Source organism: Vulpes vulpes, chromosome 16 (assembly GCF_048418805.1).
Source record: "Vulpes vulpes isolate BD-2025 chromosome 16, VulVul3, whole genome shotgun sequence".
Lineage (NCBI taxonomy): Eukaryota > Metazoa > Chordata > Mammalia > Carnivora > Canidae > Vulpes > Vulpes vulpes.
Window position 1 is genome coordinate 54,637,673 of NC_132795.1, and position 12,873 is coordinate 54,650,545.

A 12,873-nucleotide genomic window follows, 5' to 3' on the forward strand; every position below is an offset into this window, starting at 1 on the left:
ACTGTGTTTAGCTGCCATGATTTTAGTTATCATAAGGAAAATACAATGAATTAATTTATGTTGTTCCAAGGAGAGACAACTAAAACCATGGGTGAAAGATTCAAGAAGGCAGATTTATCTTGCCTTGCAAGGTACTGACCAAGTCTCTAGACGTGTTCACCAAACAGAAAAAGAGAAGGTGGATGCTCATCTCCTAGGACATTAAGGGGCCCACCGAACCCTAAGAACTTCAGTTTTTTAATTTGGAAAATACTTTTTTGGTAGGAACCATACCTGTGATGTTAGTTTCCCAGCAATCTGCATTCGCTCAATTTCTGCAGGAGATTTAATCAGCCGGAGACGCTGTATCAGCTGCTGGACAGCCCGAACTTTATTCTTGCTCCTGGCTTTGACCTCAGTCAGCTGCTGCATGTAGTCAGAGTGAAGCTGTGCATGAGAGGGTCTCATCCAGTCATACCAGACCATATTTGTCTCATCTTAAAATGAGCAGCAAAAAAATAAATTTAAAATAAAACAAAAACAAGAAATGCCAACTGTCATAATGACTTGAGCAAGAGTCAAAACTATAAAACCTGTGGCATAGAACTCTGGAGGGTTGAACAAAAACTCTCTCAGGATTGAAGCAACTGAAGGGTTTGATCATGTATCACTGGAAAGGCTACTCCCTGCAAATGGCAATATATTCTGACACCGAATATACAGCTTTTCTGACCCCAAACTTCAGTGTTCCTTTTTTTTTTTTTTTTTTTTTCAGTGTTCCTTATAAAGATGGTAGATGATGGGACTAAAGCTTTTTCTCCAGCTTAGATCTCATTCATCATTTGTTAAGTATTAAAGAACTCCACATCATAACTGAACTAGAGGGATTGTTGAATAAATGAACACAGGAGGACAGAAAAAAGTACTGAGATCATGACCTCCTGGTTAAAAGTATTCCCTTTCTTCCCAATCTGTGTTAGTGAAAAGAGACTTTCATCTCATTTAGGAGAACTCTTCATGGCTATGGAAACACTCTAGTGGATAGTGTGTGCTAACCCACACTTAACGGGAACCCTTTTCCTTTCCCATCTGCTATATATTCTCATTAGACAACTACAGTTCTCCTTTTAAATCTAGAGACCCAAGGAACTGGTCTATATGTGCCTGATATATAACACTTATGTGAAGGCTCATGACAAAGATGTTCCCACTTACAGCTGGTTTCCATTCATCCCTTTCTTTTTTCCTGACATGGCCTATAAGCAACCTTCCCAACAACTGAAGTCTAAGGGGTTGTTATGTTTTATACAAAGTATTTGGGACAGGGACACCTGGGTGGCTCAGTGTTTTAGCGCCTGCCTTTGGCCCAGGGTGTGATCCTGGAGTCCAGTATCAAGTCCCGCATCGGGCTCCTTGCATGGAGCCTGTTTCTCCTTCTGCCTCTCTCTGGGTGTCTCTCATGAATGAATAAATAAAATCTTTAAAAAAACCCAAAAAAACAAAGTATTTGGGACAGAAGAGGGGAAAAGTCTTACAAATTTTGATTGGCTATATATTAGTGATACAACCTCTTAAATATTTTCATTTTAAAATAAACAGTTTTAAATGTATATTACAATCAAACATTAATCTTATTTTTAACAGAAATTTAATTGTACTTTTAAAACAGTGAAACCACCTCTACTACCTGTTCTCAGTGTATGAAATCATATCCCTACTTTTTTGGGTTTTTAAACTTATTTAAATAAATATGACTTCATGAATCTTTTCCTTTGCCTGCTACTTTTATCTAGTAACTAGTAACATTAAGAATGGTGAATTAGAAGTCTTTTGAGATATAAATTCGGGGTAAGGTTTCTTTCTCTCTTTTTTTTTTTAATTTTTATTTATTTATGATAGTCACAGAGAGAGAGAGAGAGGCAGAGACACAGGCAGATGGAGGAGCAGGCTCCATGCACCCGGAGCCCGACGTGGGATTCAATCCCGGGTCCCGGGTCTCCAGGATCGCGCCCTGGGCCAAAGGCAGGCGCCAAACCGCTGCGCCACCCAGGGATCCCCCGGGGTAAGGTTTCATTTAACAATACTGAGTTGATGAAATTTACACTGTCGAATAGGACAGCTAGCAACTAATTCAAAAAATCAAAAAGCTAAAAAGGAAAATGATTCTGTCTCCTACATTTATGAAGACTTTGAAGTTATAAAAAAAAGTTCCACTAATTTAGCTGAGATAATTATCTCTGTAAAATAGAAAATACTTGCATAAAGCAATGAAAACCATTCAAATATACTGGAACTTCATATTCAAGTAAGTATTTTCTTGCAAAGCAGTCTTTGCAGGAAACAAGTCCAATAAATCCCATGATCACTGGAAATAATTTTGGAATTCTCTTTTAGAAACTGACTTGAGAAATAGTTTATAAACCATATAAGAAAATCACACTATAATTTTATAACCATATGCTATTTTGTCTAAAATTAGTACTTTCCAACTTGATCATCTATCTTATTTACCAAACTTAAGTGACTTTTGGACGCTTCAAAAAATAAATTGCTTTCAAGAGCTGTAGATTTACAAGAATCACTAAAGATAATTTATAACATAGTGTAGGTTCTGCAAAGTTCCAGAAAAGGAATCCCATAATTATGATTATAATTTTAACAGAATAAAAGTAGAGAAAGTGACTCTTTTGAGGGGCATGGACTCAACTGTGTACTATATGAACCACCTGAGAATCCTATTAAAAGTCAGATTCTGATCTAGTAGGTATGGAGTGGGGGCCTAAGATTTTACATTTCCAATATCTATTATACATTTGTAATTCTAATATGTGTCACCAGGTAATTTTGACACTGGTGATGCATCAATCATTCTTTGAGAACAGTGCTTCTTTTTGAAGAGTTGGCAGAAGTAATATAAGCAGTGGTAATATAAGCAGTCAATGGACTGATCAGTAATCTTGAAGAGTGACCCATGCTCATCCTCCACATTAAGAAGAAATTCTTTTTCTGGGATTTCAAACTAGGAGGGTTAACAGTCTCTATGAATGAATAATTTAACAAAGACTTGGCAATTGAATATTAAATCTTAGTCTTGTGGAAAAGATTTATGTTCCTTTCATGGTGCTCAAGGAACTATGAGCTAATCATTTTAGAAAATTAAGAACTTTGTCTACATAGGCAAGGAAGGGCTAATTCCAAATCTGTCTTGTGATTTGACTTCTGTTCCCATTTGTTACCTTTCAGTTTTGGTACGAGATGTTGAAATTCTTCCAGTGTATAGGCTTCGTCTACTCCCGTTAAAGCTATTGCTCCATCAGTGCCAGATCGTGGGCCATCCCAAAGTTCTCGACTAGGATCTCTCCGAGGCACAAAAAGCATGGCCTTATGTGCTGGTAATTGCTTGCCAGGGAGGCTTTGAAGGACCAGGATGCTATCAGGCTCCTGGAATCCACACAGGTACAAAAAATTGTTGTCTTGGTGGAAAGTATAGGGGATATCATTGCTCATGTAATATGTAGGGTTGGACAGCAGAACCACTGTTTGGTCTGTCCCACTCTGGTCTTGTGTTTCCTTGTGGATCAGAGACATTAGTTTGTGCCTGCGAAGTGCATATTCCACTTGAGATAGTCCTGGCGTCACCTCTCCTAGAAATGACAAATAACAGTGATGCTTTGCATTTATACAGTGCCAAAGTACTTTAAAGGTAGGTTATTATTAAACAGAGACACCCAAGTTCATTTCTTCAATTTATGACAAATCTCTTCAGCACATGGGGAAGTATGGAGATGACCCAGGTTTCAAATTTTCTATTCCACTATAAAAATTTTGGAAGAAATGATAGTTAAAATGTGGTCCTGCTGGAAAACCAAGATCATGATCCTTTAGGAGCTCATTCATTCTTTTACTCATTCAATCAAATATTTATTGAACATTATTATGTGGAAGGCATTGTTAGGCATATAATTAAGGTTGACCTGAGGTATAAACATAAAAGGTGAGGAGAAGGATCATATTATCTGTGTGTGACTTTCCCAAAAGCATGTAAGCTCCATGAGGACATAGATTTTTGTCTGTTTGTTCAATGTTTTATTCCCAGAGCCTAGAATAACAACTGGAATATTGTGGGCATTTGATAAATACTTGTTAAATGATGTAAAGTTTTCAATAGTTTAAGGTCAAAAAGTTTCCCCCAATTTCAAGAGCTAAAATCTCCTTCTGAATTTCCAGTGCATAATAATACTTTTCTATCTTTTAAAAAAAGATAGGATTTTATTTATTTGAAAGAGAGAAGAGTGAGTGATGGAACACAAGCAGGGGGAGTGACAGAGGCAGCAGCGGGAGAAGCAGACTCCCTGCTGAGCGGGGAGCCTGACCTGGGGCTGGATCTGAAGATCCTGGGATCATGACTTGAGTAGAAGGCAAATGTTTAACCAACGGAGCCACCCAGGTGCCCCAAAGCAAGTGGTTCTTAAGGAACGAAGATCACCTAGAGAATCTTTACAAGCTATGGATTCAAGGGCACCTGGGTGGCTCAGTTGGTTAAGCTTCTGACTCTTGATTTGGGCTCAAGTCAAGATCTTAGGGTCATGGGGCTTGGTGCTCAGCAGGAGTCTGCTTCTCTACCTCTCCTTCTGCCCCTCCCTTGCTTGGGTGAGCACACACTCTCTAAAATAAGTAAATCTTTAAAAAGAATAAAAGCTATGGATTGTTTACTAAACTGCATAGAGGCACACACAAACTTTTGACATACATTTCAAGAGTGTCTGATTTCCTTAAGCCCACCCACAACAGGTGGGTGGTTAGGAACCTGTTATGAAGTGTTATATTTAGTTCTTAATATTAGTACCCAGCAGACTGCCTAATTGCTAGCCCAGTGGTGGCTGGGTGAATGCTTTCCCTCTGAAATGGAATTTACATGTGCTTTCACTTTCGGTTGCAAAGCAAAAGAACTATTAAAACAATCACTCATGAAAGCTGTATCCCTCAGCCTACATTTAGCAATAATAGCAAAACACCACCTAATGCTTACTGAATGCTTTTCCTGTGTCTGGTACTATTCTAATTACTTACAGGCATCAATTCATTTAATCTTTACATTGACTCCATGATGTGGATTACTATTATTATTCCCTGTAGTAGCCAGTCTCCACATGTAAGTATGGGAAGATAGCCATGAAATATGGCTATATGAAGAAGTTACAGTACAAGATGAATAATATGATCTCATTATGCTAAAAACTAAAAAAGGAGAAAAAAGAATCGGAAAAGAATCCCAATTTTATTAATTTTTATTTATTTATTTTTAGAATCCCAAATTTAAATAGTGGTAATCTATGGGGATTAAGAATGAGATTTTCTTTTTAACTTTCTTTCTCCCTTTCTCTTTCTTCAGAGAAAACATGCAGCAGCTGGGGGGTTGGGGGGGCAAAGGAAGAGGTAGAGAATCTTTTTTTTTTTTTTAATTTTTTTTTTTATTTTTTTTATTTATTTATGATAGTCACAGAGAGAGAGAGAGAGAGGCAGAGACACAGGCGGAGGGAGAAGCAGGCTCCATGCACCGGGAGCCTGATGTGGGATTTGATCCCGGGTCTCCAGGATCGCGCCCTGGGCCAAAGGCAGGCGCCAAACCGCTGCGCCACCCAGGGATCCCAGAGGTAGAGAATCTTAAGCAGGCTCCATGCCCGGCACAAAGCCCAAATGCAGAGCTCAACGCAGAGCTAAATCTCACAACCCTGAGATCATGACCTGAGCTGAAATCAAGAGTCAGGTGCTTAATCGACTGAGCCATCCATGTGTCCCTTTTTAAGGTGTTTTTAAAATATTATTTGAATTTTGTTTCAATGAGTATATACTCTCATAATTAAAATCCCAACTAAAGAGAAAAGATAAAGGAGAGAAATCATGAGCAGTCCATTCCATACTCATAACCTACACAATGGTTCTTTGTTGTCCATTAGATGAAATTCAAATTCTTAAGTAGATTAAAAAAAAGATTTTATTTATTGAGAGCAAGAGAGATCAAGAAAAAGCAGGAGAGAGGGAAGGGTTAATAGAGGAAGAGGGAGAAGCTGACTCTCCACTGAGCAGGGAGCCTGATTGATGTGGAGCTCAACCCCAAGACTCCAGGATCATGACCTGAGCCAAAGGCAGACACTTAACCTACTGAGCCACCTAGGTACCCTTCTCCAATAGATTTTAATGCTCTATAACAGGTAATTCTAATTTATCTGATCAATTTTTTTGATCAATTTTTAAAAGAGAGCTTGAGATATTATTTACATACTGTACAACCACCCATTTAAATGTACAATTTAGGGATGCCTGGGTGGCTCAGCAGTTGAGTGTCTGCCTTTGACTCTGGGAGTGATCCTGGAGTTCCGGGATTGGGTCCCACGTCGGGCTTCCTGCATGGAGCCTGCTTCTCCCTCTACCTGTGTCTCTGCCTCTCTGTGTGTCTCTTGTGAGTTTTTATTAACCCAGTTTATGACTGCTTTAGAATAGTCTAGTTGTTTTACCTATGCATAGTTTCTCTCTCTCTTTTTTCAAAATTTTATTTATTTATTCATGAGAGACACAGAGAGAAATAGAGAGGCAGAGACACAGGCAGAGAGAAGCAGACTCCATGCAGGGAGCCTGACATGAGACTTGATCCCGGGTCTCCAGGATCATGCCCTGGGCTGAAGGCGGCGCTAAACCACTGAGCCACTCAGGCTGCCATTTTTTAAATTAAATTAAATTAAATTAAATTTATTTTTTTATTATTTTATTTTATTTTATTTTATTTACAGTTTCTCTCTTTAGCAAATTCTGTTTGCATTCAACAAAATATTAGCTTTTAATTATCTATAATAGAAAAAAATCTACAGTTTTGTTGATAAAGTTGGTAAAAAATAAAAGGTAAGTAAGCCAACAGAGTCACTTCTAGAAGAGCTTACATAGCATTTCTTTTTTCTCCCAGATTGAGCTGGCTAAGAGTCCTCTAGGGCTCATGGGCAGAATACTGAACTTTGTACCAGAGCCCAGGAAAAGCTTAACTATTTATCTCCTTGATAATTATTCATGTTAAGCCTGCCACTGTTACTCAACATTGGAACTTTTCCAGTGCACCCAAACAGTACTCTTTCATAAAAGCAGAGGGTGGTCATAATTGATGGATCATTCAACCTGTCCTTTTTGTCTTCTTTCTCCCTTTCCTGTGCTTTGCTTTTGGTTTCTCCACAGCTACAGTCCATGTAATAAAACTTAATTAAAAGTCAATTTATTCTGTATTTTTTTATTTTTACTATTTTTTTATTATTTTATTTTATTTTTAAAAGAAGATTCTATTTATTTATTCATGAGAGACACACAGAGAGGCAGAGACATAGGCAGAGGGAGAAGCAGGCTCCCCGAAAGGAGCCTGATGTGGGACTTGATCCTGGAACCCCAGGATTACGCCCTGGGCTGAAGGCAGATGCTCAAGCACTGAGCCACCCAGGCGTCCCTCTGTATTTTTTTATAATTTCGAGAAATAAAATTCAGAATTTTAATGACCTTAATCTATGTGTTCTCTCTTGCTCTCATTAATAACAAAGCATATATAGAGATATACTGGAAAGTAACTTCTGTAAAAAGATACAATTATTTGGATATCAAAACATGACTGGAAAACTATCTTTTACTGCCTTCAAGGTATTCCTGTCCCTCCTGAATCCAATTTCATAGAAATGATTACATGAGAAACACATAAAACACTGTCTACATTTTCCCAAGCTTATGAATCACCAACACTATGGAATGATCATTAATTAACTAAATGCTTCTAAACTTCTGAAATCTCAAAGTAACAAAGAAATCTTTGGTCATGACAAAAAATTATCCAAGGAAAACAGACATCTTTTCTTATCATTTGAAGGAGGAAATAAAAAAGGTGTTATAAAGCAATGAACTTTAACCCTAGAGGTAAACCTGGCAGTTGTTATGGGCTTTGATCATAAAACCAACCATTGTAATGGTCAATCTGGCCTGAATTTCTTGTGATATAACTATATCTGAACAGACATTCTGGTAACTTCATCAAATTGTAATGCGGTAAGGAACAAAGTATTTTATCATGTGGAAACAATTAAGGGCAGAGGGGCTATTCTAACCAGCTTTTTACCAATCAAATGCTTACATGTCACAACGTGGACTCTGCAGATAGCAAAGTCTCACAATCAATTCTGAGACTCTACAGCGAGGAGGAAAAGCTCTTCCAGGACATTTAGGATTGGACCTCTCAAGAGAATAAGAAAAATGGTCTTCATATTTAATCAGCCAAGCAGAAAACCCATACAGGAAAGTTTTATAAAGGCTGAAAATGGACGGAAAGATGCAAGTTTCAGCTACAATCTAGGTATGTATTTCAATTATTTCCCAAAAATAACTAGATTAGGATTTTAACATGGGGGATGCCTAGGTGGCTCAGCTGTTGAGCGACTGCCTTCGGTGCAGGGCGTGATCCTGGAGTCCCAGGATGGAGTCCCACCTTGGGCTCCCCACATGGAGCCTGCTTCTGTCTCTGCCTATGTCTCACCTCTTTCTGTGTCTCTTTATGAATAAATAAAATATTTTTTTTAAAAAAGGATTTTAACATGGTCTGATTTTGAACCAGTGTCCTTAAAATGAATTGTTTGATATTAGGTAGTTTTTATCGTCTTCAAGTAGTTTATAAACTGATCTGTTACTGTGTAGCTGGAGAATGGGGGTAAAAAAAATTAATGTTTCCTTTATAAATAAAACATAGACCTCTCTGAAAAAATGAAATGACCAAATAAACAATAAAAAATACTCCAAAAGATTTTATTTGCATATATTGGGCAAAACAAGTCTGACAGAAAGGGTACATACTGTACACGATTCCAAGACCAGGCAAAACAATCCATGTTGATAGCAAGTGGAGCAATGGCTAGGATGGAGGCAGGGACCGACTGGAGGGGAGAAGATTTTCTGGGGTGATGAAAATGTTCTATACCTTGAATGAGGTGTGTGGGTTATGCTGACATTAATGTTTGTCAAAACTCACTGAAATGCGCATTTAAGATCTGTGCAATTCATATGTAAATTTCACATTTAAAAAAGCAAACGACTCTCTAAACTTGTAATACTTTTATACCAAGACTTCCCTCAAGTGAATTTCTTATTAAAAATCTTATGACAAGGGGATCCCTGGGTGGCTCAGCGGTTTGGCGCCTGCCTTTGGCCCAGGGCGGGATCCTGGAGTCTCTGGATGGAGTCCCGAGTCGGGCTCCCGGCATGGGGCCTGCTTCTCCCTCGGCCTGTGTGTCTGCCTCTCTCTCTATCATAAATAAATAAATTAATTTAAAAAATTAATTAAAAAAAAATCTTATGACAAAAACAAAAATAGCCTTCTGGAGAGTGGGACACCTGGGTGGCTCAGCATTTGAATATCTGCCTTTGGCTCAGAGTGTGATGACCCGGGTCTAGGGATCAAGTCCCCCGTTGGGCTCCTGGTGAGGAGCCTGCTTCTCCTTCTGCCTGTGTCTCTGCCTCTCTCTCTGTTTTGTCTCTCATAAATGAATGAATAAAACCTTAAAAAAATATTCCAGATAGTATTTTTGGAACAAGTGTTTTATGGTTAAGTATGGACTCACAGACTTTTGTGAGTTGGAATCCTGGTTCAACAACTTACTGAGTGACTTGGGGGAGAGCTACCAAACTGCTTTATGACTCAGTTTTCTCATCTGTCAAATGGAAATAATAATAGCAACTTCTCAAAGTTGTCAGGAGGATTAGATAAGTTAAGATACTCAAAACAGCAATTACTATATAAATATTAGATACAATTAGAATGAGTCTTAAGTGATTCAGAAGTTTTTTTATTATTCAATTTTTTTTTTAAAGATTTTATTTATTTATTCATGAGAGACACAGAGACACAGGCAGAGGGAGAAGCAGGCCCCATGCAGGGAGCCTGACGTGGGACTCGATCCCGGGTCTCCAGGATCACACCCCAGGCTAAAGGCGGTACTAAACTACTAAACCACCAGGGCTGCCCCTATTATTCAATTCTTTAGAAGATTCCTGATTCTTGTTTAGAGCAGATTCTTGCTAATTTTTACTTCAGAGAATTTCTCAATATGAATGAGAAATATGCACAAAGGTTAAAGAGAAATAGAAAAGTCATTTAATTTTAATGTACCAATATTTAAACCAGAGGAAAATTATTATACTTCAAATTTTTTTCCCTCAGCATTAAGAAACAGAGAAATATACCATAATTCTACTAGATGGCAGTTTATGGAATTTCTGTAAGCTAATCATCAGTATAATGGTACCTTGAAATGAATAATCAACATACACCATACATATAGGTTAAATATATAGGTTTATTCATCTGTAAATGTATATATACCTAAACACTCCAGTCTTTATTCTGCATTAGAATCTTCTTCAGAAAATGAAGACAAGAGGAAAGTGCACAATCAATGAGAATATGAGATTATTTTAAAAATTACATAGGTATATGGGGAAATAAGAAAAGAAAATATATTAATTAAAAAATAGGTAGGGGTGCCTGGGTGGCTCAGCTGGTAAAGCCTCCAACTCTTGGTTTCAGCTCAGGTCATGATCTTATGGGTTGTGGGATTGACTGACTCCCTCCCGGGTGGACTCTGTACTCAGCTCTAAGTCTGCTTTAAGTTTCTTTCCCTCTGCCCCTCCCCCTGCTTGCACATGTGCACTCTCTTTCAAATCAATCAATTTTTTTTTTTAAAGATTTTATTTATTTATTCATGAGAAACACAGGCAGAGGAAGGAGAAGCAGGCTCCAGGCAGGAGCCCAATGTGGGACTCGATCCTGGAACTCCAGGATCATGTCTTAAGCCAAAGGCAGATGCTCAACCACTGAGCTACCCAGGCGTCCCTCAATCAATCAATCTTCAAAAAACAAAAAACACAGGGAGACTTCATGATGAAATACCTATGAAAAAAAGTAGACCCTGAACTTAAATGTATTTTTTTTAGTTTATTATTTTTTTAAGATTTTACTTATTTATTCATGAGAGACATAGAGAGAGAGAGAGAGAGAGAGAGGCAGAGACATAGACATAGGTAGAGAGACATAGGTAGACATAGAGAAGCAGGCTCCATGCAAGAAGCCTGATGTGGGACTCAATCCTGGGCATCCGGGATCATACTCTGAGCAGAACGCAGATGCTCAACCACTGAGCCACCCAGGCATATTGACCCTGAACTTAAATTTAAAAGCTCTAGGATATAAAACATTTTTATACCAGTATTCTGCTCATCAGGTGTAACCTATAAAGAGTCTTGAAATGGCTACATAAATGTAAAGTCATAATTCTGTAAATGCGCAATGGTGGTGATGTTAAAGATATAAATGAATTTAAGAACTAGAGTTTGGGTATGAGGACGTAAGAGAGGCACGGAGAAGGTACACTCTGCTTCAAAACGTGGCCTGTGGCCAAAGATCTGGCTTTAGATGGCATCTCATGCACCCACCTGAATGAGTACCCATTAGGCAAGTGGTATGCATCAGAAGCACCCAGGGAGCTCTTCAAAAACCTATGGCCTAACCCCTTCTCTAGAGGATCATGGTATGTATGTACATTTTGAAAAAGCTCCCCCTGTGGTGTAGGCAGATTCAGACCACTTTGAATGTCTGTCATTTCTTGGACATATATTTGAATCATTTTAATACTATAAAATTCTTACTCCAACAAAATAAATCTTAATCTTTTAGATATTGAAGTGAATCATTTTAACAAAACTTTTTTTTTTAAGATTTTATTTATTTATTCATGACAGACACACACACACACACACACACACACACTTACAGAGAGAGAGGGAGAGGGAGAGAGAGAGAGAGAGAGAGAGAGAGAGGCAGAGATACAAGCAGGCTCCATGCAGGGAGCCTGACGTGGGACTCGATGACTCGATCCTGGGTCTCCAGGATCACGCCCTGGGCTGAAGGCAGGCGCTAAACCGCTGAGCCACCGGGGCTGCCCCATTTTAACAAAACTTAATAAAAATACACTGCTTCTCAAGGCAGAACTACAACTCAGCTATGACTGAAAGGTGGATACCTAATTGTTTTTGACAATTCTAAGGAAAGATGATTCAGAAATTATGATCTAGCACCCACTCTAGAACCAATCTTTCATCATTTAAAATATTATACTTGACATTAACTGTATAGCCTCAGCCATTATATTTGATCATAAGAGACAAACAGGTAAATGGTAAAAGCATTCCCTCAAATTGCGGGCCATATAATTGTATTCTGAAAACTTCCCAATTTGTTCACTGTTGTAGTTGGAAGAAAAACAACTGGTTCTGCATATATCCGACAAGTCATTCTGACAAGCCTAACTCTACAAACACCACAAACTATATCACATATTCCAAAACTAATTGTGTCCAGGAATGTAACCATGTTAGAAATATAAATTCTTGGAAATAATGCTTCATTAGGCAGTAATTCTTACTACTGCCTGATAAGTTGCAATGTTTGTGAGTTGAACACCTTGCTGCTCTGCTAATGACAGCACTACTCCCATGGCAATGTCCAGGAGCAATGTAATTATCTTTTTTGCATAGATGTTATAAAAGTAAATTCACAGTTCGTAACACTATATAGTTCAGAATGCTACTTGCCTTCCTGCATGGAATCATTTTTTCCTGCTTGGGTGATAAGTGGTGGACATATTAGTGATCAAGGAGGATGAACTGACATTTTCTATCTCTACAGACACAGTACTAAGCACTGGGATGGCAATGTTAAAAAAAAAAAAAAGAAATGGAGAGTGCCTGGCTGGCTCAGGCAGTAGAGCATCTCTTGATATTGGGTTGTGAGTTCAAGCCTCATGTTGGGCGTAGAAATTACTTAAA

The 12,873-nt window shown here is 38.3% G+C and overlaps 1 protein-coding gene across 6 annotated transcripts in view; it reads right to left on the reverse strand.

Annotated features, from left to right (window-relative positions):
* The window catches only part of XPNPEP3 (X-prolyl aminopeptidase 3), a 74,422-nt gene that overhangs the window by 42,840 nt on the left and 18,709 nt on the right, over positions 1 to 12,873 (reverse strand). For all 6 annotated transcript variants that reach the window (XM_072742893.1, XM_072742896.1, XM_026017335.2 and 3 more), the window contains 2 exons: positions 3,216 to 3,623; positions 274 to 476 (listed from right to left, as the gene is read on the reverse strand). In XM_072742893.1, the coding sequence (XP_072598994.1) occupies positions 274 to 476; positions 3,216 to 3,567 (555 nt within the window). In that variant the 5' untranslated portion in view covers positions 3,568 to 3,623. The remainder of the gene's footprint in view (positions 1 to 273; positions 477 to 3,215; positions 3,624 to 12,873) is intronic.